General features: G+C 37.1%; 3 protein-coding genes and 1 non-coding gene across 6 annotated transcripts; 2 read left to right on the top strand and 2 right to left on the bottom strand.

Moving 5' to 3' along the window:
* The first annotated feature begins 2,364 nt into the window (after positions 1-2,364).
* Positions 2,365-9,275, top strand: LOC113769881 (AP-5 complex subunit zeta-1-like). Of its 2 annotated transcripts, none has more exons than XM_027314194.1 (16): positions 2,365-2,495; positions 2,614-2,754; positions 3,160-3,251; positions 3,698-3,794; positions 4,014-4,057; positions 4,649-4,737; positions 5,230-5,321; positions 5,404-5,550; positions 5,777-5,924; positions 6,045-6,121; positions 6,408-6,479; positions 7,618-7,665; positions 7,771-7,898; positions 7,995-8,151; positions 8,303-8,513; positions 8,735-9,275. In XM_027314194.1, the coding sequence occupies exons 1-16, from the start codon at positions 2,391-2,393 to the stop codon at positions 8,782-8,784; spliced, it is 1,698 nt and encodes a 565-aa protein (XP_027169995.1). In that variant the 5' UTR covers positions 2,365-2,390; the 3' UTR covers positions 8,785-9,275. The 2 variants fall into 2 exon arrangements, with proteins under 2 accessions (XP_027169995.1, XP_027169996.1); XM_027314195.1 differs by having other exon boundaries at positions 8,303-8,527.
* A 3,021-nt stretch (positions 9,276-12,296) lies between these two features.
* Positions 12,297-13,429, top strand: LOC113772223 (vascular-related unknown protein 4-like). Of its 2 annotated transcripts, XM_027316813.1 has the most exons (3): positions 12,297-12,820; positions 12,972-13,034; positions 13,149-13,429. In XM_027316813.1, the coding sequence occupies exons 1-3, from the start codon at positions 12,455-12,457 to the stop codon at positions 13,284-13,286; spliced, it is 567 nt and encodes a 188-aa protein (XP_027172614.1). In that variant the 5' UTR covers positions 12,297-12,454; the 3' UTR covers positions 13,287-13,429. The 2 variants fall into 2 exon arrangements, with proteins under 2 accessions (XP_027172614.1, XP_027172615.1); XM_027316814.1 differs by lacking the exon at positions 12,972-13,034.
* A 1,884-nt stretch (positions 13,430-15,313) lies between these two features.
* On the bottom strand, positions 15,314-15,384 carry TRNAG-CCC. The gene has a single exon. It is a non-coding gene; the product is annotated as a tRNA-Gly (tRNA).
* A 453-nt stretch (positions 15,385-15,837) lies between these two features.
* On the bottom strand, positions 15,838-19,853 carry LOC113770534 (electron transfer flavoprotein subunit alpha, mitochondrial). Its single transcript, XM_027315014.1, has 8 exons — positions 19,732-19,853; positions 18,997-19,179; positions 18,215-18,426; positions 17,642-17,805; positions 17,273-17,434; positions 17,006-17,058; positions 16,557-16,697; positions 15,838-16,391 (listed from the first exon to the last, which is right to left on the bottom strand). Exons 1-8 carry the CDS (start codon positions 19,804-19,806, stop codon positions 16,314-16,316), a joined length of 1,068 nt encoding a protein of 355 aa, XP_027170815.1. The 5' UTR covers positions 19,807-19,853; the 3' UTR covers positions 15,838-16,313.
* Positions 19,854-20,323: the final 470 nt, after the last annotated feature.

The following is a 20,323-nucleotide window of genomic DNA, read 5'->3' as shown; positions in this document are numbered from 1 at the left end:
ATCTTGTGCGTGTTCTGCAAGACGTATGGACATTTGACTGATATTTGCGAGTACCTGATTATCTTATCTTGGCCAATTAATGGCCACACAAAAATTTCTTTTTCTTTTCTTCTTGAATGTGGTCAACATCTTGCAGCTCCCCAGCAAGACTGCAAATACAAGAGTAGTTTGCAAGGACCCATTCAATAAATGCACACTACAATAAAAAGCTTGCTTATGTCAAATTGTACTGAGAGACTATACGCGAAAGGCGTAGTGTTGATATCACTGTGAAAAAGCAAAGCAAAAGAGACATCTTTGTTGAATTTACTGATAGTATATGTTACGAGGATCCCAATTCTTCAAGCTGATAGAGTAATGCTTAGTAGCAAAAGAGTAATGCCATATTTTGGAGCATAGTATTTAAGGCATCCTTGAAGTAGCAGAAGAGAATGGTGGCCAAGTTGGTCTTCTGAAAGTATAAATCCAGGAAATTGGACCTCTTTGGCATTACCCCAAAATGTGGCCATATTTTGCCTTAAATCCAATTTCTTCATTCGGATTTTCAGCTTCTTCCAACAACTTTTTTGTAGCTTCGTTAACCGACTCCAGGCCGTGGAAACGCTACATATGTAGCATCTTCGCACTCCAACAAAATTTTTTGACGTGGGTTTTTCTTTTCTTTTTTTTTTTCTACTCAGGGTATTCGGGCTTCGGGTATGCCGGACCCGACTAATCCCCCTGAGACCCGAGAGGAGATGCCTCATTCCTTCGAACCGGTAACCACTGGGACTCGATCCCTGGCGGAGGAGAATGGACAACGGAATCTTAGGAGACTTTCCGTGATCAACCGAGCTGCCCAGGAGGGGCTTTTGATGTGGGTTTTTCTTGATGACATTTAGAGTATTTTACTGTTTGATCTTTACCAGGAATGAATTCTGGATAGTACCCTCCTCATTGTTAGACTTTGCTTCAATTGCATCCGCTTAAAAAGCCGTAAACTCGACAAACAATTCGGGGTTCTCCCAGAATAGGCTTGAAACTCCCTTGTCCAAACAGAAATTGAGAGGATTTATGTAAGCCAAACTACACGTCTAAAACCACACAAGTTTTTCTTCCAAACCTGATGGGATTTTAGGCTAAGTTTGGGAGTTTAGGATAGAAAAGAGAAGAAGGGAAAACTTTTGTTTGGATTGCATTTTCTAGGATTTTTTGTAAAAAAATTACTGTAGCGATTTGATGTATGTGAGAAAAAAAGTGGAATTAGTGGAATGATTTTGGATGTGAAAGTCATTAAATATTTGTTCAAGATATTTTTAAGGATAAAAGAGGTATTTTAAAAAATTTTTACAAGCTTCCTCCAACTTTCTCTCCATTTCTCTCCAATTTGGGAGGAAAAATTTTGCCCACTAATCATCCTCCCATTTCCTTTCTTTTCTCTCTTACTTAAAACTCACAAACAAAGGAAAATCAGGCTCTTTCTTCTTTCCCTTTTTTTTCCGTTCGAATCCTCAACTCCCAAAGGCACCCTTAGTTTCCAACAATCCCAATTTTGATTAGAAGAATTGTCATCTGCAACACCAACGAAGGTCATCAAATCTTTAACGTTACATCAATGATCGAAGTGTGCATATGGTCAGTTGGGGGTAGTAGGAAGATTGTGGGGAGGGTAAAAACTCAGAATAATTTAGGAGCTTAATCTAAGCTAAAAAAAAAGAAGAGTATTTCCCATTACTATGATCAACTCTGCATGTTAGAGTATTTCACATTATAATGATCAACTCTGCATGTTCTCGCACGCTATTCTTCTCTCCATGCAATTAAAACTAGGAAATAAACATTAAGAGTTTTGCTAAAAAAAGAAAAAAAAATTTTGCTAAAAGGCATGACCAAATATCTTGCATAATATGTGAGTTTAGTCTGATTTATTTTGATGCTTCTGTTATTATTATTTAATAAATGATTGTAATGTTAGTGTTGCTACTTGCTAGATTATAAGGAGTACCTCTACCCAAAAAAAAAGAAAAAGAAAAAAAAAACGTTATATGGAGTATCGGGTCTGTATGAATTCTTGACACTTTTCCGTACTACGATTGGTTTAGAGCCCAAATTTAGGGCTGAAAACTGCAAGTAGCCCAAAATTTAAATTTAGCCTGTAGTCCAAAAGTTGGGTCCGCAAAAATGCAACCAGCCCAACAGATATTATCCTGAATTCTGCAGTGAACATGGAAGAAAAGAAAAAAAGGAAAAAAAAAATATAGCAGGTGAAACCCAACAAGGCGCATCAGCTCACCAGAGGACGACTGAAGAAGAAGAATAAGAAGAAGCAGAAGAAGAAGAAAAGTTGATTGTTTAAGGAAATCGATTTTCGTTAAAGAATTGAAGAGAAAATAGTGAAAAATAAGCATAGAATGAGTGATAGAGAATGGGAAATTCAGCTGAGATCATTATCTACCATTGCCAGGGATTCCAACTTCGCTAATGACCCCGTCTCCGATCCTTCTCTGCTCAACTGCGTAAGATGTTTTCCTTTTCTTTTCATCTTTGGAATTTATCTCTATTTTGGTATTTTGTAATTTTCGGAACTTCAAAATTTTTTTTTTTTAATTTTGTGTTAGTGGGGTTGGTTTACAGGTGAAAAGGCTATGCGAATTGTGTAAAAATGAGAAGTCGGAGGACTTAATAGCTAGGGTTTATCCGCATTTCAATAAGATTTTTCAGCGTTCCGTGGCTTCCATTTCTCAGTCTCGATCCTCCATCGCCATTCTCCTACTGGTATTTAATTATTAGTAACATTGTCGTTTTAAATTTTCAAACTTCTCTTTTTTCATGATTTCTGTGCTGCTTAATTTTCCACAAGTTTGCTTTGGAGCCAAGTTTGTCATTTTTTCTGACCTTAAATTATTGACTGTGAGTAATTCAGAGGCACAAAAGAATGATGCATCAGTCCACTATAATGAGTCTGATGAGAATTAGCTAGTTTGTCATATTGTCTGTGAATTTTAAATTCTCAACGATTTACTATTTTTCCTTTCAAAAACAAAAAAAGCGAATCTTTTCTCCTCAGGGTGAATTGGAGTTGTATTTGTTCCATTAAGTTTTCCTTCAATATTTGTGTTTTCATATTCTAATGCGGACATATCACTTTCACTTCCTACAATTAACCATATTCCATTTTAGGCCATTCTCCAATTTTTCCTTGATCATGGAGATATAGTTCTACATGACGCTGATCCTAGTCTGAGGATATTTTTCCGCTCATGCTTAAGCCGGTAAGGACGTGTTTTTTTTTTTATTGTTTGTTTGTGGTTGAGCGAAAACCCTGATTGAGATGTTGATGCTTTTATGTTTGTACATGATATGTTAAGAGGGGAGTTGGTAATGTGTCAAAAGAGCTTCTTTTGATGGACTCATGTGGATGCCAGAATTACTTGGGGGGAGGGGGTTTGGTGGAGATGGGGATAGTCAAAAGATCCTTTAGCTTAGCTCAAAATGAGGCAACACGGTTTCCTTCTTTTTATGTGTTTGAATGGCATTTATAACTTTTGATTTCACGTATGCATCGTTTTGGCTTCATAGGCTCTGCACTGCTTTTGGCTGCTAACTTATCTTTTGTTTCTCATCTTTGTTTTTTCTTTATCATCCACTGTTCCATATGATTAGTTGATAGGAAGTCAAAAAGTTGTGTAAATCAAATCGATGCTAATGTTTACTGCAGTGAGTTTGCAGACCCTGGTGTTGCTGAAGCAACACTTGCGTTTCTTAACACAAACAAGAGGAAGCTTCTAAGTTCCTTTCCTACCTTACTCCCTCAGGTACTTATGCCTTGAGATTGATTTCATAGCTAATATAATTACTTGATAGTATTATGTTGGTATTGAGACCAATTTTATGGCTGATGTGATTACTAAAATTTTTGTTTACGATGTTATGGTGAAGCATTTCTGTTCATCTTATTTGTTTGGTTGTTAGAGCTAGTAATGAATACATGGATCTGGCCAGTTGTCTTCTAATCTCTCTGATGAATTTTGCAGTTTTTCCCATTACTGTTAAAGCTGATTGCCTGGAACGGAGAGAAGTAAGTCTTCAAAACCTTCTTTGTTCTGGTTCTGAATTGCTTGTAAATTTCTGCAAACTGGGAGTCCAATTATACGTTAAGGTATTGTGGAAATTTGTTACCCATTCAATATTATTTAGACCAGTTGTTTTCTTTGTTGGCTTTAATATAGTGCTGCTCACCTTGTACCCCCTTAAGCTGTTGAGATGGTTTACATCTTATGCATTTTCTTGGGTCCTATATACCGCACACACAAAAACATCTCCAAAAATCATAACAAATGAAAGGTGTTATAGATCTTTAGATACTACTGCTATAGAAAGTTCTCTACAATAATATGATAGTAAGTCTTATATTAGCCCAGGGGTGTGAAAAAAAAATTTAAAGCTTGTATATGCCCATCAGGTGCATGTACTTCTTCACTATTCTTTTTCCTAGTTTGAGGGATAGAGCTGTGTGGGCAGATAGAAAGGTGAAAGAAAATCATTGTCATTGTTTTCACCTATTATTGTTGATGTTTTGTAATGAAAGCTAGAAATGAAGTTACTTTTTGTTTTCTTTGTATACGTGATGTGTTAAGAAGAAGCTTCATGGACTACTGTTATATTGCAGGTTAGAAAAATCATTTTTAGGAGTTTTCCCTGGATTGATATCTCCTGGATCATTTCTTCCATTGTTTCCCTCACTTGTCGACCTACCTAGTAAGTTATTCCTATCAGATTCTGTTTAATTATCTTGCTATTTTTTTTTTCCATTTCTCTTTTTGTATCTTATTGTTTTATGATCTTGTGTTCCTGAATAGTCCTTCTGTTGGTTATCTTCATGATTTAAGTATCCTTTTGTGTTGTTTATTTTAATTTTTCTTCATCTTGGGTATGACAAAAGATGAATTTATTGGTGTAGTAAGATCATCTTCTAACATGAAGTCTGCATAGACATGCAAATGTGTTCTGTCCCGGGCTTTACATGGAGAAAACAAACAAAAGATTTTGTTCCTTAACTATGGATGGTAGATCTATGGAGTGGTAGCAAAGTAGAGGAAGTAGAGGAGTTCATATTACCGTAAAATTACCTTCAGATGTATAGTTGATACAGCTTCAGGATGTCATGATTATACATGTTTTTAGTTCCTTTAATGGCATCTCTTTCCTGTTTGAATTAGTCTTTTATGATGTTCCCTTTTACTTAACTAGTATTGGTTGTCGGCTTGGAGAAAGTTGAAAGGAGTTCTGGGTCTTTAGTTGGTAGCAGCATAGCTTCGATCCAGAAGAGTACAGCTCCTGAGGTTATATTTGAAGCTTTTAAGAGACATAGAGCTAAAAGTTTATACATTACGCTGTGACTAAGCACACTATGCTTTGGCACAGATGCTGCTTTTGCTAATGGATGAAGCCTATACTGGATCGACTATTGGAGATGCAGAGGTTGATTCTGAATCTGAGGATAGCAGTACAATGGCAGCAGCTGACCCATTATTTCTTGAGCTTCTCAAGGATGAGAATGATGGCCTCGCCGTAAGTTTTTTTTCGTATTAATTCTAATTTTCTCTCATCCGGTTCCCTTAAAGTGACAGCCGAATTTGTGCCTTTTGCTATATGTTTTTTTTTTTGTTTTTTTTTTTTGTTGTTGTTGGGGGGGGGGGGAACGGAGATGTGATTTTCACAGTTTTATGGATTATTTCCCCATGTAACAAAAGATTCTTCTAGAGACTAATTATTAAATGGCTTTTTTATGTTCCAGGAACGCCATTGGACTTCTCCGGCAATGGCTGCAGTCCTTCAGGCAGCAATTAATGCTCCTCAATCTGATAGATTGAAACAGGCACTGAGGATGGCTCCTCGTTTTCTTGACGCATATTTTTCCCTAGCAATCTCTAAAGTGAATGACTGTATGTTATTATTGCTTGGCTGTCAATCTTGCATTTCATATATAGTTCTTTGTTTCTTGAAGTTTGTATATGTCTGAATTCATAGAAATGATTTTTGATCCTGAAGCATATCTCTTGCAGCTTTAGTATGCGCATTACTTCCCCTACTCATGGCAAGATATTCGACTTTGTTTACTGACAAAATTTTTTGTTATGAGGTAATAGTTTGCTTTGAAATTTCATGATGGAAGTTTCTTCAACATCAAGATCTGTGAAATGTAGTGGACAAATTTTATTTAGCAAACTTTGAACAATGTTAATCAGTAGCCGATTTCTGCTTTTCCCTAGTTTTGATATCTATTACATAGAGCCTATCCAAAAACTTTTACTTTGAAGACGTCATCAAACAGATGTTTATTTTTCTATTCTGCATATTCTTGGGTGGTTGCTAAGTTTTTTAGATTAACTTTATGACACATCTTGTATTTTGCCCCATCAATTCAGGTTCAGAAAAGGCTCTTGGAATTTATGCTAGCTGCCTTTCACCGGACTCCTGATTTTGTTGCACTTTTGAAGGTATTGTTTCAACTAAATCCATTTATCAATCTAATGCCATGCTTGTTATTCATGGTACCAGGATGTCTTATCCGAAATTCATAGGAAGGTGATCTCCAACTGAAAAATTGGTATGCAAGTGCAAAACGTGTATCTCTTGAACAAAGCTTTGGAATTTCTGTTTTGGTTTGACTATATTTGAGAACTGACCAATTTGCTAAAGAAAACAAGAAAAAGCTAGAAAAATAAAAACCTGTGCTAGTTATTTTAAATTTGTGAATGGTGCTCAGGAGGCGGAAAAATGAATCTCAATGAGTCTGCGATATGAAGCCTTAGAAACTCAAAAGGAACAAGGGCACTGGTTTCTGAGGCTTCTTTACTGCTAGACTGGAATAATCCTTTAGTAATTTTTACTTTGAAATGTGGACCTTAAAAGTTGCAATACATCTGGGAAGTACGAGCTAAGCCTACGTGATAAACCTATCGATACTAGTGCCCTTGAAAACTTCAAATTTTGTGAGGTTGCTCAGTCTTTCTGGTCAGATTTGAGTGTGCACATGATATTCCTAGTGTGTTTTAGTGTTAATTGAATTCAGTTAAAAAAAATTACTTGCTTCTCAATTAGGCTTAGGTTGGTTCCTATTTGTCCCTCAAAACATACCTGATTATCAGTTGAACCATGAAGATGCATATGCATCAATCTGCTCCCCTTCAGCTTTTTATTTTTTCAGCCTTACCACAAAATTTCTGATGTATCTCAACCCATTCTCAAAGGTCATGATGGAGTCAGAAGACTTCTGCCTATTATGTAATCTGAAAAAAGGAAAAAAGAACCTGTACTTGACAGTTTTTGTGATGGTTGTCAGGGTTTTTATGACTTTTTAAGCGGCATAATGACTATAAATATTTGCCTTCAACAACCATACAAGAAAACATGTTTTTATTAAGAACAAGAAAATCTCTTTGCTTGGTACCTAGTATGACTATGCCAAAAATCTTGGAGAAAAAAATTAATTGTTAAATTGGATGATCATGGAATATTTCTATTATGAGGCCAAGTGATAATCTGTTTTTTTTTTAGACTGAGAAATTAGAATTCACTCTTAGTTTTGTTGCCAATTTTGCTCTATGTGGATTATGCAATTTTAAACCTTTGCAGAAGCCAATAGTGGACAGGCTTGCAGAAGCATATGACAATCCTGCAAAGGTAAGAGAGCTGACTCTGACGCTTTCTCCAGCACTAAAGGGTTGAAGATATTTCATTTATTATAACAGCATTAGATTTAATATCTTCTATCTGATTGTTTTGCAGACTGAGTTGGCATTACAACTATGTTGGGCCATTGGTGAGCATGGTGGTGGTGGTGAATCTCATAAAGATGCGGCTCGTGAACTTTTTGAAAGCTTGGAACTACTTTTGTACGAAAACCTTTCTTCCAGGTATAATACTAATTGCAATCTACAGTAATATTATTTCAGAATTGCTTTTTCATTTTGCTGATTGAAGGACTGATGTATCTTCTGTCGTTGTGGAAGTCGTCTGGGTTTACATGAGGCAACTCTTGGCTCTGGTAGTTTGACATTTAGAAAATCATTGCAGTCGAGGCTTCTATGTTTTGTCGTGACTGCTATAGCAAAACTTGCAACTTATCATCGTGACTTAGTACCAAGGGCCCGCGTATCTTTGGCGAAGGTCTGTCTTGTTATTGTGATAGCAGCAATCTCTCTCATGTTCTATTGTTTTGTTTTCCACGGTGTTAATGTGAGAAAATCAGGTTATTTAATGCTTAGGCTTGGAAACTCAGTGCAATTGCGCTGTTATAAGTCGAATAGATTTTGCGCAGGTAGCTCGCTCACGAATTTCAGATGCCAGAGTCTGGGGGCGTGCACGTGATTATTTGGGTTTAATGAATGAACCTGCATTATGTTTGTCCGTCTTGGGCCCTTCTAGACCCTCAAGTAAATCCATACAAGATCCAGGCACTGTAAATTGGAAAGAAGGCAGCAAAAGAATGATTGCTCATCTTCCATTTTATATTTTAGGGGAACAAGAAGGTAATTGAACGCTGGTGAGAATTTATTCCAAGTATGTTCAAAACCTTAAGCAGCAGCGCTGAACCTACTTTGAAGCTTTTGATTTTCTATTTCCTATAAAAGGAGAATGGTCTTGAATGGGAATGTGTTTCTTCAATTTAAGTATCTATTGCAAGTTGCAAGTCATTTCCTGCGTATTTTGGTTAACATTGGAGATCTTTTTTGTGCTCAATTTGCTACAGGTCCTCCATTCCATGACTTCTCATTTTCTGATATTCTTCCTAGAGGATAATTCATTTTGAGGAAAGTGTACAAGGACTTTTTCACAGAGGTAGGCAACGGAAACAAGTGAGATGAGGGTAGGCATAGGCATCTAATTGCCAGAATTGGAGATCTGTTGAGGCAAAGGCTATGTCTTTTGAGAATGCTGGAATCTCAAGCTGATATAGATCTGTGTCATTTGTTAAGCCGGGGGTCCTTTTTAATACGACTGCTCCTACAATGTTGAGGTTCCTTTTTGATACAACAGCTCCTACCATGTCGTTGTCGTCCGTTGAGCTAGCATGTAAACATATAATTTTCCCAGTCTTTGCTTTTCGTTCTTTGCTAGGAAACATGTAATCTTCTGGTTGGGTGTTGTAAGAGAGCACTAGGGCAATTGTTTGTAGCATTCCTTGTACTGCAGCTTGTTGGTTTCTTCTTTTCGTTCTTTATCATTTTGCTGTTTTTTGTTGATTTTACCGGGTTGGAACTTCTTACGAAAAATATGTATATATTTTTTAACTGCTTGCAAAGCCTAAATACAAACTCCCTATTTTTATATCGAGACGTGATAGTTTCATGCAAGGATGTTTTAGTATTCTGGTAACGTTGTTGAGAGCAAAAAAGAACGGCTTTAGGAAAGGTCCAGATTTTTAGGGCTTTTGCCGGCGAATACTCTTTGTATGCAAACGGAATTTGGCGGTAGCTAACTCAGTCTCCATGCCAAAGCAGTGTGATGCTTCCTTTTTCCCCCTTTGTTTTTTGGGTGCTCGGCTTGTGTTCATAATCAAACAGTATTATTAAGGTCTTGTTTCATAACTCAATTCAGTATTTAAACTTAATGAATTCACATCTTAATATATTCATATCGTTTGATAGCCAAAAATTGAACATTCGAATTAATTAAGTGACACTGAATTTCTTAGATAAAATTTGTTCTCAAAATTAAGTGATAAGTTATTCACTTATCACTGAATGTTATATACGTATTAAATTTAATATTTAACAATTCAATAACTTAAAGTATTCAGACTTCAGATTTCAGTTTTATCAAATGCACTCTAACTCAAAGTTGATTAAGGGACATTTGTCTTTACTTAAGTGGGCAGAGTTGAGCCCTGATCACTTTTGAAACAAAGGAAGGGACTCGTGGAAAAAAAAATGAAAGAGAATAGTAGGATTTGAATTTTGAAGTTCTATATATAGAAACTAAAATTTGAGTGTGATTGACCATGGAGCCATGGCATGGACTATTCACACAAGACAGGGATAGAAAGAGATGAATACCACTTCTTACACGTAAATGTATATTTGGGAAAGGAATTACGCACCATCTAATCGCCACAACATGTTTAGACAGCCAAAACATCAAAAGCAAATGTTCCAAGAAAATGATACGTCTGTGTCCAGATGCTAATCACATCTCCTGTGGTGTGGTGACCAAAGGAAGGATACACGAGCGGGCAGTATTAGTGTGCAAATTCTTTAAAACGTTTTCGGGTTCTGATGGAGCCATCTTTCTAACCACGACCAAGATCAAGATCCCCAAACAATTATTGTTCGTGAATCACGTGCATTGAAGAGGAAAATGCTGAGCATTTTGACTTAAATTTTGGACCCGAACCAACCCCCCCAATTTAAGAAGAGCAGGTAATCATGTTTTGTTAGGATTGTTTTCTTGGACCCCACTAATTAGTGTTAGGATTGTTATGTCCCATGTCATCCCATTAATTATATAGCACCCCGGGCTCAGCATTAATTCTCCTTGTTTCTTTTAAGACTTGACCAGAGCCAGCCACCATCCCATCCAAAACCAAAAGTTAGCATGACTACCACTCACTCATACACAGAGTTCGGAAAATGCATTAGTCCATATCATATCGGTCTCAACATTGGGTGTTGGCATGAATTGCCCTCTCTTGTCCTTTGTTTCCGACTTTGATTGCACAAATGGAAATTTGGGAACCATCAAAAAAATTGGTTCAAATAGTCATTCCTTATACATTGGTAGACTCAAACAGACTAGAGAGCAAGTATGTGTAAGAGTAGACTTTGCTTCACGTATTATTGCATTAATAAAGAAGAAGAACCCTTTTTTTTTTTCCTTATATTGGTCAAATTCTTTTCCTAAAAGCTATCCGGCCCTTTTCTTTCTTTTTTTCTTTGCAAGTGCAGCCATCCCTTTTCTACTCATTTCATGTAGTCTTGTTAGCGTATGAATATGGACTATAACTAGTATTTTGTTTGTACACCCTCCCTAAGGACAAAGAAATAGCAAATAAGGGGACGATCGAGATGAAGCCAGTACACATTCTTGTAGACTGTTAAAAGGTAGCAGCAAATAAAGTGGTCTGTGGTCTGTTTTGGTATGTATAATTAGACTTGCATGAGAAAAAGCTATAAGACACTGTAGGCCATAGAAGGGCAGAAATAGCAGTTAAGATGCCCACAAACATAATAAAACAAGGCGAACGCCAGGAGGTGGTGGTGGCCGGAGGATGGACATTAGAACATGATCCATGTCCTGCCCTCACCACTTGTCCTTTTCAAAGGACTCGTGCAATGTGGAAAATTCGTGTCCTCTTGAGCCAAACTTTGTCCTTAGACTTAGAAATGTTTAGCAACTGAGTTTGATGTCCTCTCATATCGACTAATTAATTGAGCCACAAAAAAGCTCTGTAGTTCTTGACACATTGTGTTTCTTCAACAATTAATAGAAAATTGTTTCTGGCTGAAGTCAATACACAACATTCCATCCAATGATAGGGTCCGGTAAGTTTTGTTGCATTCAGCTGGTGACTCAACAGTGGGCTGCTCTAATTTAGTATAGAGCTATTCACACAGGTGTTCTGATGACAAGATGGCCAATGGAGAGCATATGGCATTTACAGCCAGTTTCCAAAAATGAAGCTTCACACAAACTATACTTTGTAACTCAGTTTTAGGCTGCGCGCGGCAATTTAATTTGCAACTAAAGATGAATGCAGCGAAAAGGGTCGGAAAGTTTTTTCCAAGTCAGCTGTTTTCTGGATCGTTGGAGGATTTCCAAGAAGACTTCCAAAACTTGTAACAACCAAATAAGCAAAATCCTTTCAAGGGGCAAAGGGTCTGGCTAATTAGCATTCAAAACCACTGAAACCGAATCCCTAGGAAAAAAATTCTTACTGCTGCTAGACTTATGCACTGCAGATGATTCATGAACTTGAAGCGATAGAACTCAAATTTTCGTTTACATATCTTTTACGAGATTTTTACCGGTAGAGGTTTTGTACTGAAAGCTTGAAAAGTTGGCATGCAGAAGTTCTCGAAGAAAAGACAAATGAAATGGTCCAAGTGATCGTTTGATGAACATTTGAGCGATTCAGCGTAGTACTATTTTAAATTTTAAGGAAAGTGCAACGTCGAATTTAAGATTTAGCAAATCTCTATTGGTGCTAAAGGCTCATCCTAACCGCAAGTGTCAAACCCCTACTATATCCTTCTTTGTTTTTGTGTTGCAGACTACACAATTTAACTACCTCAACGGCTCAACTCCCCTTTTTCCTATGGCCCCCAACTTGGACTCCATATCAATGTTCTTTCAGCATTATTTTAGCTTAATCTACTTGACCTCTATATAACATCACCATCTCCTAGGGCCTTCCCTATAACCTGCCGACTGACCTACCCTATGTTTTCTCCAAACATTCCTTGCTTTATAGATGGAGAATTCGGTGACCTCTAGGAATAAGGCTCTCTCTTCTTCTAATAATGAAAAAACAACAGAGGATTCTCCTGAAGAGAGCAGCTGGACTTTCTATTTGCAGGACTTCCAATGTGATCATCATGACCATGATAACACTGGTTCTGTCTCTTATAATAGCTGTGAAAGTTGCCCATCTCTTGTTTCTGATGCATTTTCTTCAGCAGCCAGAAAAGCTCCTGATGACATTGAGGCTGCAGTCTTTGCTTCAGCCAGAAGTAATTGCAAGAACTTAAGTTTCAAGAGGCGCAAAGCTAAAGCAAGTGCAGTACTCAATGATCATGACTTGGAAGATACTGCTAGTTCGCCCGTCAATAGTCCTAAGGTAGGATGATTAATTAGTGTTGAAATATACACAATATATTCGTTTCATGTTCTTTATGGTTAATCGGCATGATGGTCTTCATGAAATCTTAACAAATTGTAATAAAGTTAAATGTACTTGCCCATAGGTTTTCTTTTCATTTTTTCCACAGGTTTCTTCGATCAATCAGTTGAATTACACTCACAATGAGAAGGATAACATAAATGTTTCAGAGGTAGTCAATCCGTTTATGGCTCAATTATTCCTTTTCTTTGTGTTCCTATGTCAGTATAACGGCAACTTCACATGATCATTCAATAAGCTGCTTCTGCTTTTATGGCGTTTATAGGCAAATGTTTGCAGAAAGAATAGTACTGCTGAAGCTGCTGGTAGCGCTGCTCATGAGGAAAAGAATAATCAATCAGAACTGAAGAAAAGGGGACTATGCTTAGCACCGGTATCTACGTTGACGAATTACTTCGGTTAGGTTTTCTATTAACTATTTTGAGGCAGCTGTACGAGCATATTTTCTTTTTGGTTCATGCATGATAAGAGTTCTTGTAAAAGGGAACTGATGTTGATTTTAATGATGATATGTTAAGAGTTGATCATGTTCTTGGGCCGTGCCAATTTTCTTTCTTCGAGGCTCTGAAACATGGAAAATTTCCACTCAATTTGCATTTTTCCCATATAATATATAGTGAGGCTTCAGTCCTTTGTCGCTGCATTTGCGGTTCTTTGTGGCTTATAAAATAGGAGGTACTCATTACAGTAGTATAATATATGAAATACTTGTTCCATATATAAAATATACTTTGACTATATAAAACCGCCCATAATAAGCAGCCTCATCATTCTCTCTTCTGCTCTCAGGAAAAAATACTTCAACCGACCAATTGAAATAAAGTAATCTTGGAGGAATTAGTTTAATTTATCTCTAGTTTGTTGAGCCAAGAAATCTTCTGTTCATTCCTCTGCTGACCTTTCACTATTCTCAATTTTTCTGTGACGCATACCATACTTGATGTAATCAGACGTGTATCTGAAAGGTACTAATTTAAGTAAGGCGACCAAAGGCCTTCCAACTTTTAGTTGGTCGTGGCAGTCTTTAGCTAAACCTCCATAAGCTAGCCAGATTCAGGGAGATGTGATTTGCACCCCAGTTCTTGATAAATTCTCTTTACTTCTAACTACAAGGAGATCTGGATATCACTTGATATAGTAGGAGCGGATGGAGGGCAGCTGCATCAGAACAGAAATTTTTTTTTTTTTTGAAAAAAAGGGTGAATTCCTCGAGAAAATCAGATTTTGGTGGAAAATTTGTACAGCCCAGCTCTCAATGCCCAGCTTCGCCAATCGCCACTGAATCGCTGCCTTGTGATTTTCACCTATTCATTGTCATGATGGACATGCTAATTAATATGACACTTGAACTTGTAAGAGACGTTCAATAACCTTACTAAAAGCATTGAACAAATTCTCAAGAATAAGCATCACTATTTCAAGGATCCTCAGCCTCACGCAAGCTGAGAAGCAGACTTTGATAAATCTTGAGTCGCACTTTCACAGCAAAAAGTCCTTTGCAGTTCTAAGTTCAAAATCACTGAAGCCCAAAGGAATGGACCCTTTTGGTGTAGCCTAAACCCGATTAAATGTATCTGTGGGAGTACGTTGACAGAAATTTTGCAGTATTTGTCTTTCACATGATTGTAAACTTGCTCCGAGACAGACTGGTAATTGAAAGACGATCAAGTTGGATTTTGTTGCTGGCAATTGATACCATAGGTAGCTAGTAATCATTGGAACAGCTAATCTTTAGGAATCTACTGCCTAACAATCATGCTAAAAACAGGAGGGAATAAAAGTCTTTAATTGATTCAGATAAGATTTTTGTGACAGTCCCAAGACAACAGACGAGTAGAGCCTCCATTGATTCTGCAACTTATGCAAATAATGTTAGTGCATTCTGCGGAGAACAACTGGAATGAGAAAACCATTTTCCAATTTTATTTGGCTGCGGCATATATATATATATCTTGATTAATACTACTACAAAATTCCACCTTCCAGCACCTAACCTGACGACAATCTTCATCCACCATTAGTAATAAAATACTTCTTGGTCTGGTATCAATCAAACGTTAGGTCCCTGCTATCGCAGTAATATCAGTCGACAATGTTATTTTTGAAAAAAAAAAAAAAAACCAAAAAGAGAGGCAGCATTACTTGTCAAATCGAGGTAGCATGACTTGTCAAATCTAGTAATCCATGCTATCGCGATTTGACAAGTAATGCTGCCTTTCTTCCCATATTTTGCCGGCAAGCCTTTATATGTACAGAAGAAATGATACGTGAACAATTTTTACTCTGCATGAATCCATACGGATAATGATTATGTTTTCTGAACTCGTGGAATGTGGGAGTTAGAATCATGAATGCATTACTAGACTCAGCAGTGAAATACTTACAAAATTGGACTACACAATAATGGATTCGCGCTGAAAAACGATAAAATGCGCATCCGGGGAATCGAACCCCGGTCAGTACCGTGGGAGGGTACTATGATACCACTACACCAGATGCGCTCTGGCTTCTGGGGCCTCAGGTAATGTATAGAATAATATGTCCCTCTGATCATAACTCAATCTTGCACACCCTAACAGTCAGTCCATCAAGAGTTCGCGTGGTTCAAACTTGATAGTAATTGTCAGGTTGAAGGGCTTCTCAAGTTAAGCTCTATCAAATTCACTTTTGACTGATGTAATTCTTACAACTTTTGATGTAAATCCGCAGAACGTTTACATTAAAATTATACTAGTTTGCGTTACATGGTACAAAAGTTACATAACTAAACACAAATTGAACAAAAGTTCAACTTGCGAGGCCTCTGATCCCCAGTCTTACTAGTTGTTACTGGCTTCAACGCGCAGCTTGCGCGAAGAAAGCTTAATCATTCTTTATAATCCCAACTGAAGGAAGCAAACAGATAAAAAAGGAAGCAGTCGCTGCCTCCCTCCCTGTCTGTCTTGTCTTGTGTATGTGCAAAAGTCACCAAGAATGTGATTAGATAAATTTCAAATCCATCAACTGTAAAAACCATGCCGATTTGTTCCACTAAAGGTTTGACATTCTTGGTTAGTTTGATAGAAAGCATGTTACGAATTTGCTGTGTCCAATTCGATCTTCCAAAACAACACCATGAGTCCATTTAGTTGAAGAACGACTACAATGCAGGTGCTACGTACATGATCTGTCCCGAGCCATCAATTTCGATGTTGATGTTCCAGCCGGCTATGAGGGGCTCAACTATCAGAGAGAGAGAGAGAGACCTTTTCTATTGTTTGTTTTCTGTGTTGTTCTAAAATCACAGTCAGCAGAATGAATTTACAAGAATGGCACAAGGCCTAGTAGAAGCAACTTTTGTATGAAATCTATCTCATCTTTGTGTGAGATTTAGCCTTAAAGGTGCAAAGAAGAATCTGCCCATTTCTTGGCCTTGATTTGCAAATGAAGTCTATTTTTTGTCAGGCAGCTTCTCCAACAACTCGGGTATCACCTCAAAAAGATCACCAACAAGTCCGTAATCAGCAACCTATAATGCAGACATAGAAGTGATGATTATGATCATATTCCCAAACAACTATCATTCTGGAAAGAGGAAAACACGCTTACCTTCGAGAAAATTCAGAAAACCATGGGTAAAGCTTAATGTTCCCGATCAGAGGAAAAAAGAATAAAAGATTGATTCAGTCATCACCTGGAATATGGGCGCATCTGCATCTTTATTTACAGCTACAATAACCTTAGCATCTCTCATTCCTGCTATATGCTGAATGGCCCCTGAAACGCCAAAGGCCATGTACAGTTCCGGGGCCACGATCTTTCCAGTCTGCCCAACCTGATGATGTTCACAAAATACCTAAGTCGGGTGCCATTAAGATCTGCGCAAGCTAGATCATCATAATTTCATATGGAAATTTGATCCTCAATAAAATAGGATGTGAACTTATATCTATAATGCATATCACAGTCTACTAAAGATTAAAGATTAACAAGAACAGAATAGACATCATTTTCATCCAAAATGAAAGTATGAAGAATTGTTTTTACAGTTAGACATAAAGAATTGAAATTGGATTGGTGTAAATGTCTCCTTCAGTTGTGGGGGTAACAAAATATCCCTGAGCAATAAACACCATATTTTACCTGAAGATCATTGGGAACATATCCTGCATCAACAGCAGCACGAGTTGCGCCAACTGCAAAAATAACAATTATAAGCCTTTTCCAGATTGCAAAGATACTGGAATTCATAATACTATTATTTGCTCTAAAGCTCTTCAATGTTCAGATGCAAGCTCACGGTCCCTAAATGCAGTCAACTTCAGAATAGCTCAAGGTAAATATCTAAGGAAAAAACATAAAATATCAAAATTAGAGGATGAACAAAATAGCTATGGAATAGAGAAGAACCTGCTGCCCCAAGTTTTTCTGCAAGCTTCTCTATCATTTTAAAGTTCTCAGCGCTTTTCAAAGCTCGACCCCCAGTGATTACAACACGTGCATTTCCCAGATCTGGGCGCTCTGTCTCTTGAGAAGAAAGTTTAATATATCTTGATTTACCCACTGCATCATCTGCAAACAACAAAAAGTTTTCTTAATTTCTTGTAGTTGTCCCACTGATAAACCAAAACAGAGAAATAAATCATACTTATAGGTTATATTCATTGTCTTTTTAATCCTCAAGCACTTCTGAATTGACTAACCTAATATGTAGGTCTTTGAAAAGAGTAAATTGTTGAGGTACAAATGGGTGATCACATTACAAAATTATCGACAGACCTTCACTGAAGTTTGAGAGGTCCACCTGGTCAATGGATGCAGGTTTGGAGTTTGAATCAGCTGAAGTTGAGGCCACGGAGAAAGATGTAGACCTAACTGTTAACATGCAAGGGCTGGAACCGGTATATCGAACGGTACAAAGAGCATTCCCAGCATAAATGGGCCTGAAACAGAATTAAGTTGTCCCAGTCAAGTAAATTATGCAACGATTAGGTATCAATAAATGTCAGGGTCTCTATTTGAGTACTGAAAAAGAAGAATCAATGCAAGGCATGGAAAAAATTTAGATTCCTAAATCCTATTCATATCATTGATATGAAACTCAAGATTCCAGTCATCTGTTTGCTCTACAACTGCACAGACATGATTAACAGTTTACTAAATAGGAATTCACACAACGGCATATTCAACTGCTGTACATAACTGAAATACAAACAACTTGATAAAATGCGCCTCAGTAAAGCTTCAAAACCACTCTACCAAAGAAGTAGTAACAAATCAGAATAGATTTGTATAGCTCGAAATTGTTTGAAAGAGAAATAAATCACCATGACGAGCCATGAGAAATTTTACCTGACAAAAATATTAGAATCACTAATTTCAGTGACATCAGTGACTGGGGAAATGTCTAAAAGAGCAGCTGCACGAGGTACTATGTTCTTCCCAAATGACCCTGAAGCCGCAATAATGTGTGAGTAGTCACCTTTCTGATGAACCACATGGATAAGTTTAGCCCATGGCTCTGCTAAAGGATATGTAAAATTATCTGATTCTGCAACCAGCACCTATACAAAAGCCAATGAACTGAATCAGATTGGTGCATAATTTTTCAGCTCTACATGTATTTTTCACTTAACACTTTCAGAAAATAAAAGGTGCCGTTAAATCTTTATGAGACTACTAACATTCTCTTTATAAGAGTTTGACTTGAGAAAATACAAGCATATCTGGAGGTATCAATTTTTGGGAGAAAAAGTGCTGTGTTCACACCTTTTGATTAACTACTTCAGCATGGAACTCAGTTAAATGCACCTAATGAGCAACCTACATACAAAATGATTCAAGATACTGAAAATAAAGTAGAAGCAAAGAGCAAAAATATCCTAGCATTACTTAGTTCAATGAGGATTAAACTCTTGTCAAGTCAAAAGAGAAGATTATCAGTTCTTCTAGCTGATTTAATCTGAGTAAGTTTTTGACATTTTTGTTTACCCTCACGATTCTGTCCATCTAAAAACATATATCTCTTTTTTTTTTTTTTGTACTGGGGCATAAAATACAATGAGGTCATTTATTGGGAACCAACAGGTACCGAATCATCAAACAATGCATCACAAACCCAATAAGGCATGTACCTGAGAAATGGAAGGATGGCATGAGGCAGCATGTTCAGCAGCTTCTTTAAGAGATGGACCTGACCCAGCAAGCAGTAGAGATACTGAATTTTCATTACCTATCGAATTTGCAGCTTCAACGGCACTAATTGATGAAGCCTTAATAGAACCTCCTTCATGCTCCGCTAAAACCAAGGTGCTAAGCTATTGCAAAGAAAAGAACACAGAAAGAAAAATTACAGAAAACAGCTTATGCATCAAGTTACTGATTTATGCAAACGAGGAAAGAAACATAGTTTCATCCAACAAACTTGACATGTCAGGCAACTTAGAACTATAACCAAAACAAGTTTCCGTTTCAATTTCCAATTATGTCTAAGCATCTTCTCCTCTTTTCATTTTTCTCATATTTCTGGTTTTGGGTTCTTGATTTCCGTATAGTTCTGATGGCATTACATTGGGACCTTAGGCAAAGCAATACGGGGTTTTTTATCATATGCTGTTATCATTTCTTTTTCCTCATTTCTTTCTTGAAATCGTTAGATATATAACATTTGTGGGTTTTTCTCTAAGCAAGCAACACAACCAATAACATGCAATCTTCAGCAAAAAAATAAAAATAAAAATTGTGCTTTAATCTAATTTGCTGTCCCTGGACTAGAATCCCAACCCCAGTGTTCTTCAAAACCCAATAAAAGACAAGCCAAAGAGCAAGAAGGAAGGGGAAAAGATCCCAGAGAAGAATAGAAGACTTACGGATCGATAGGTGGCAGCAATTCGTGAAGAAATTGGATGATATCTGATAGCTCTGAGGATTCCGCTAGTAGCCATGGAGGAGTCCAGAACCAAATAACCCAACCAGCTTCAAGTTTTCCGCAGCGAGGAGTCCGAGTGGGGGACGACACTGTGCTGTGGGCCCCATTTTACATCGTTCAGATAAATTTTGTCATTTCGTTTGTTGAAAAAAAAAAGATAAATTTTGTCATTCATTTTTTTAGTATTTTTTTTGTTCTTTTCCTTTTACTTTTTTATGTTTTACGATTTTTACCGGTAGAATGGAGAGGATAAGCTAAGCAAACTTGACTTCATTAACGGATAGTGTGAAATAAAAGATTTTTCTAATGGATGAGGAATTGTTCTAGTTAGTGTATCTCAAATGATAATCATTTGAATAAATAAATTTCTAATTTAAGTTCCACCTCTTCCAAACAATTAACATCTTCAATCTGATAATAATAGGTGTCCATTACGCAATTATAAAATCATTTACGAAACAGTGAGTAGCCAACAATAAACCTATGATATGATAGTTTGGCTAATGAGTATCTAATGACTAATAATTGTGTTC

The sequence above is a fragment of the Coffea eugenioides genome, chromosome 5, assembly GCF_003713205.1.
Source record: "Coffea eugenioides isolate CCC68of chromosome 5, Ceug_1.0, whole genome shotgun sequence".
In the NCBI taxonomy this organism is placed as follows: domain Eukaryota; kingdom Viridiplantae; phylum Streptophyta; class Magnoliopsida; order Gentianales; family Rubiaceae; genus Coffea; species Coffea eugenioides.
The sequence above is the reverse complement of the archived record's forward strand: the minus strand, read 5'-3'. Positions and strand labels throughout refer to the sequence as shown.

Excerpts from the sequence above, each read along its gene's own strand:
- LOC113769881 (XM_027314194.1), top strand. The coding sequence starts at position 2,391 with ATGAGTGATAGAGAATGGGAAATTCAGCTGAGATCATTATCTACCATT. Across the intron at positions 4,058-4,648 it reads ATTGCCTGGAACGGAGAGAA|GTTAGAAAAATCATTTTTAG; the intron begins GTAAGTCTTCAA and ends GTTATATTGCAG. Across the intron at positions 7,666-7,770 it reads CATATGACAATCCTGCAAAG|ACTGAGTTGGCATTACAACT; the intron begins GTAAGAGAGCTG and ends ATTGTTTTGCAG.
- LOC113772223 (XM_027316813.1), top strand. The coding sequence starts at position 12,455 with ATGGAGAATTCGGTGACCTCTAGGAATAAGGCTCTCTCTTCTTCTAAT. Across the intron at positions 12,821-12,971 it reads CGCCCGTCAATAGTCCTAAG|GTTTCTTCGATCAATCAGTT; the intron begins GTAGGATGATTA and ends TTTTTTCCACAG. Across the intron at positions 13,035-13,148 it reads ATAACATAAATGTTTCAGAG|GCAAATGTTTGCAGAAAGAA; the intron begins GTAGTCAATCCG and ends TGGCGTTTATAG.
- LOC113770534 (XM_027315014.1), bottom strand. The coding sequence starts at position 19,806 with ATGGCTACTAGCGGAATCCTCAGAGCTATCAGATATCATCCAATTTCT. Across the intron at positions 17,059-17,272 it reads AGAAAAACTTGGGGCAGCAG|TTGGCGCAACTCGTGCTGCT; the intron begins GTTCTTCTCTAT and ends TTATTTTTGCAG. Across the intron at positions 16,392-16,556 it reads CAGATGCGCCCATATTCCAG|GTTGCTGATTACGGACTTGT; the intron begins GTGATGACTGAA and ends TCTGCATTATAG.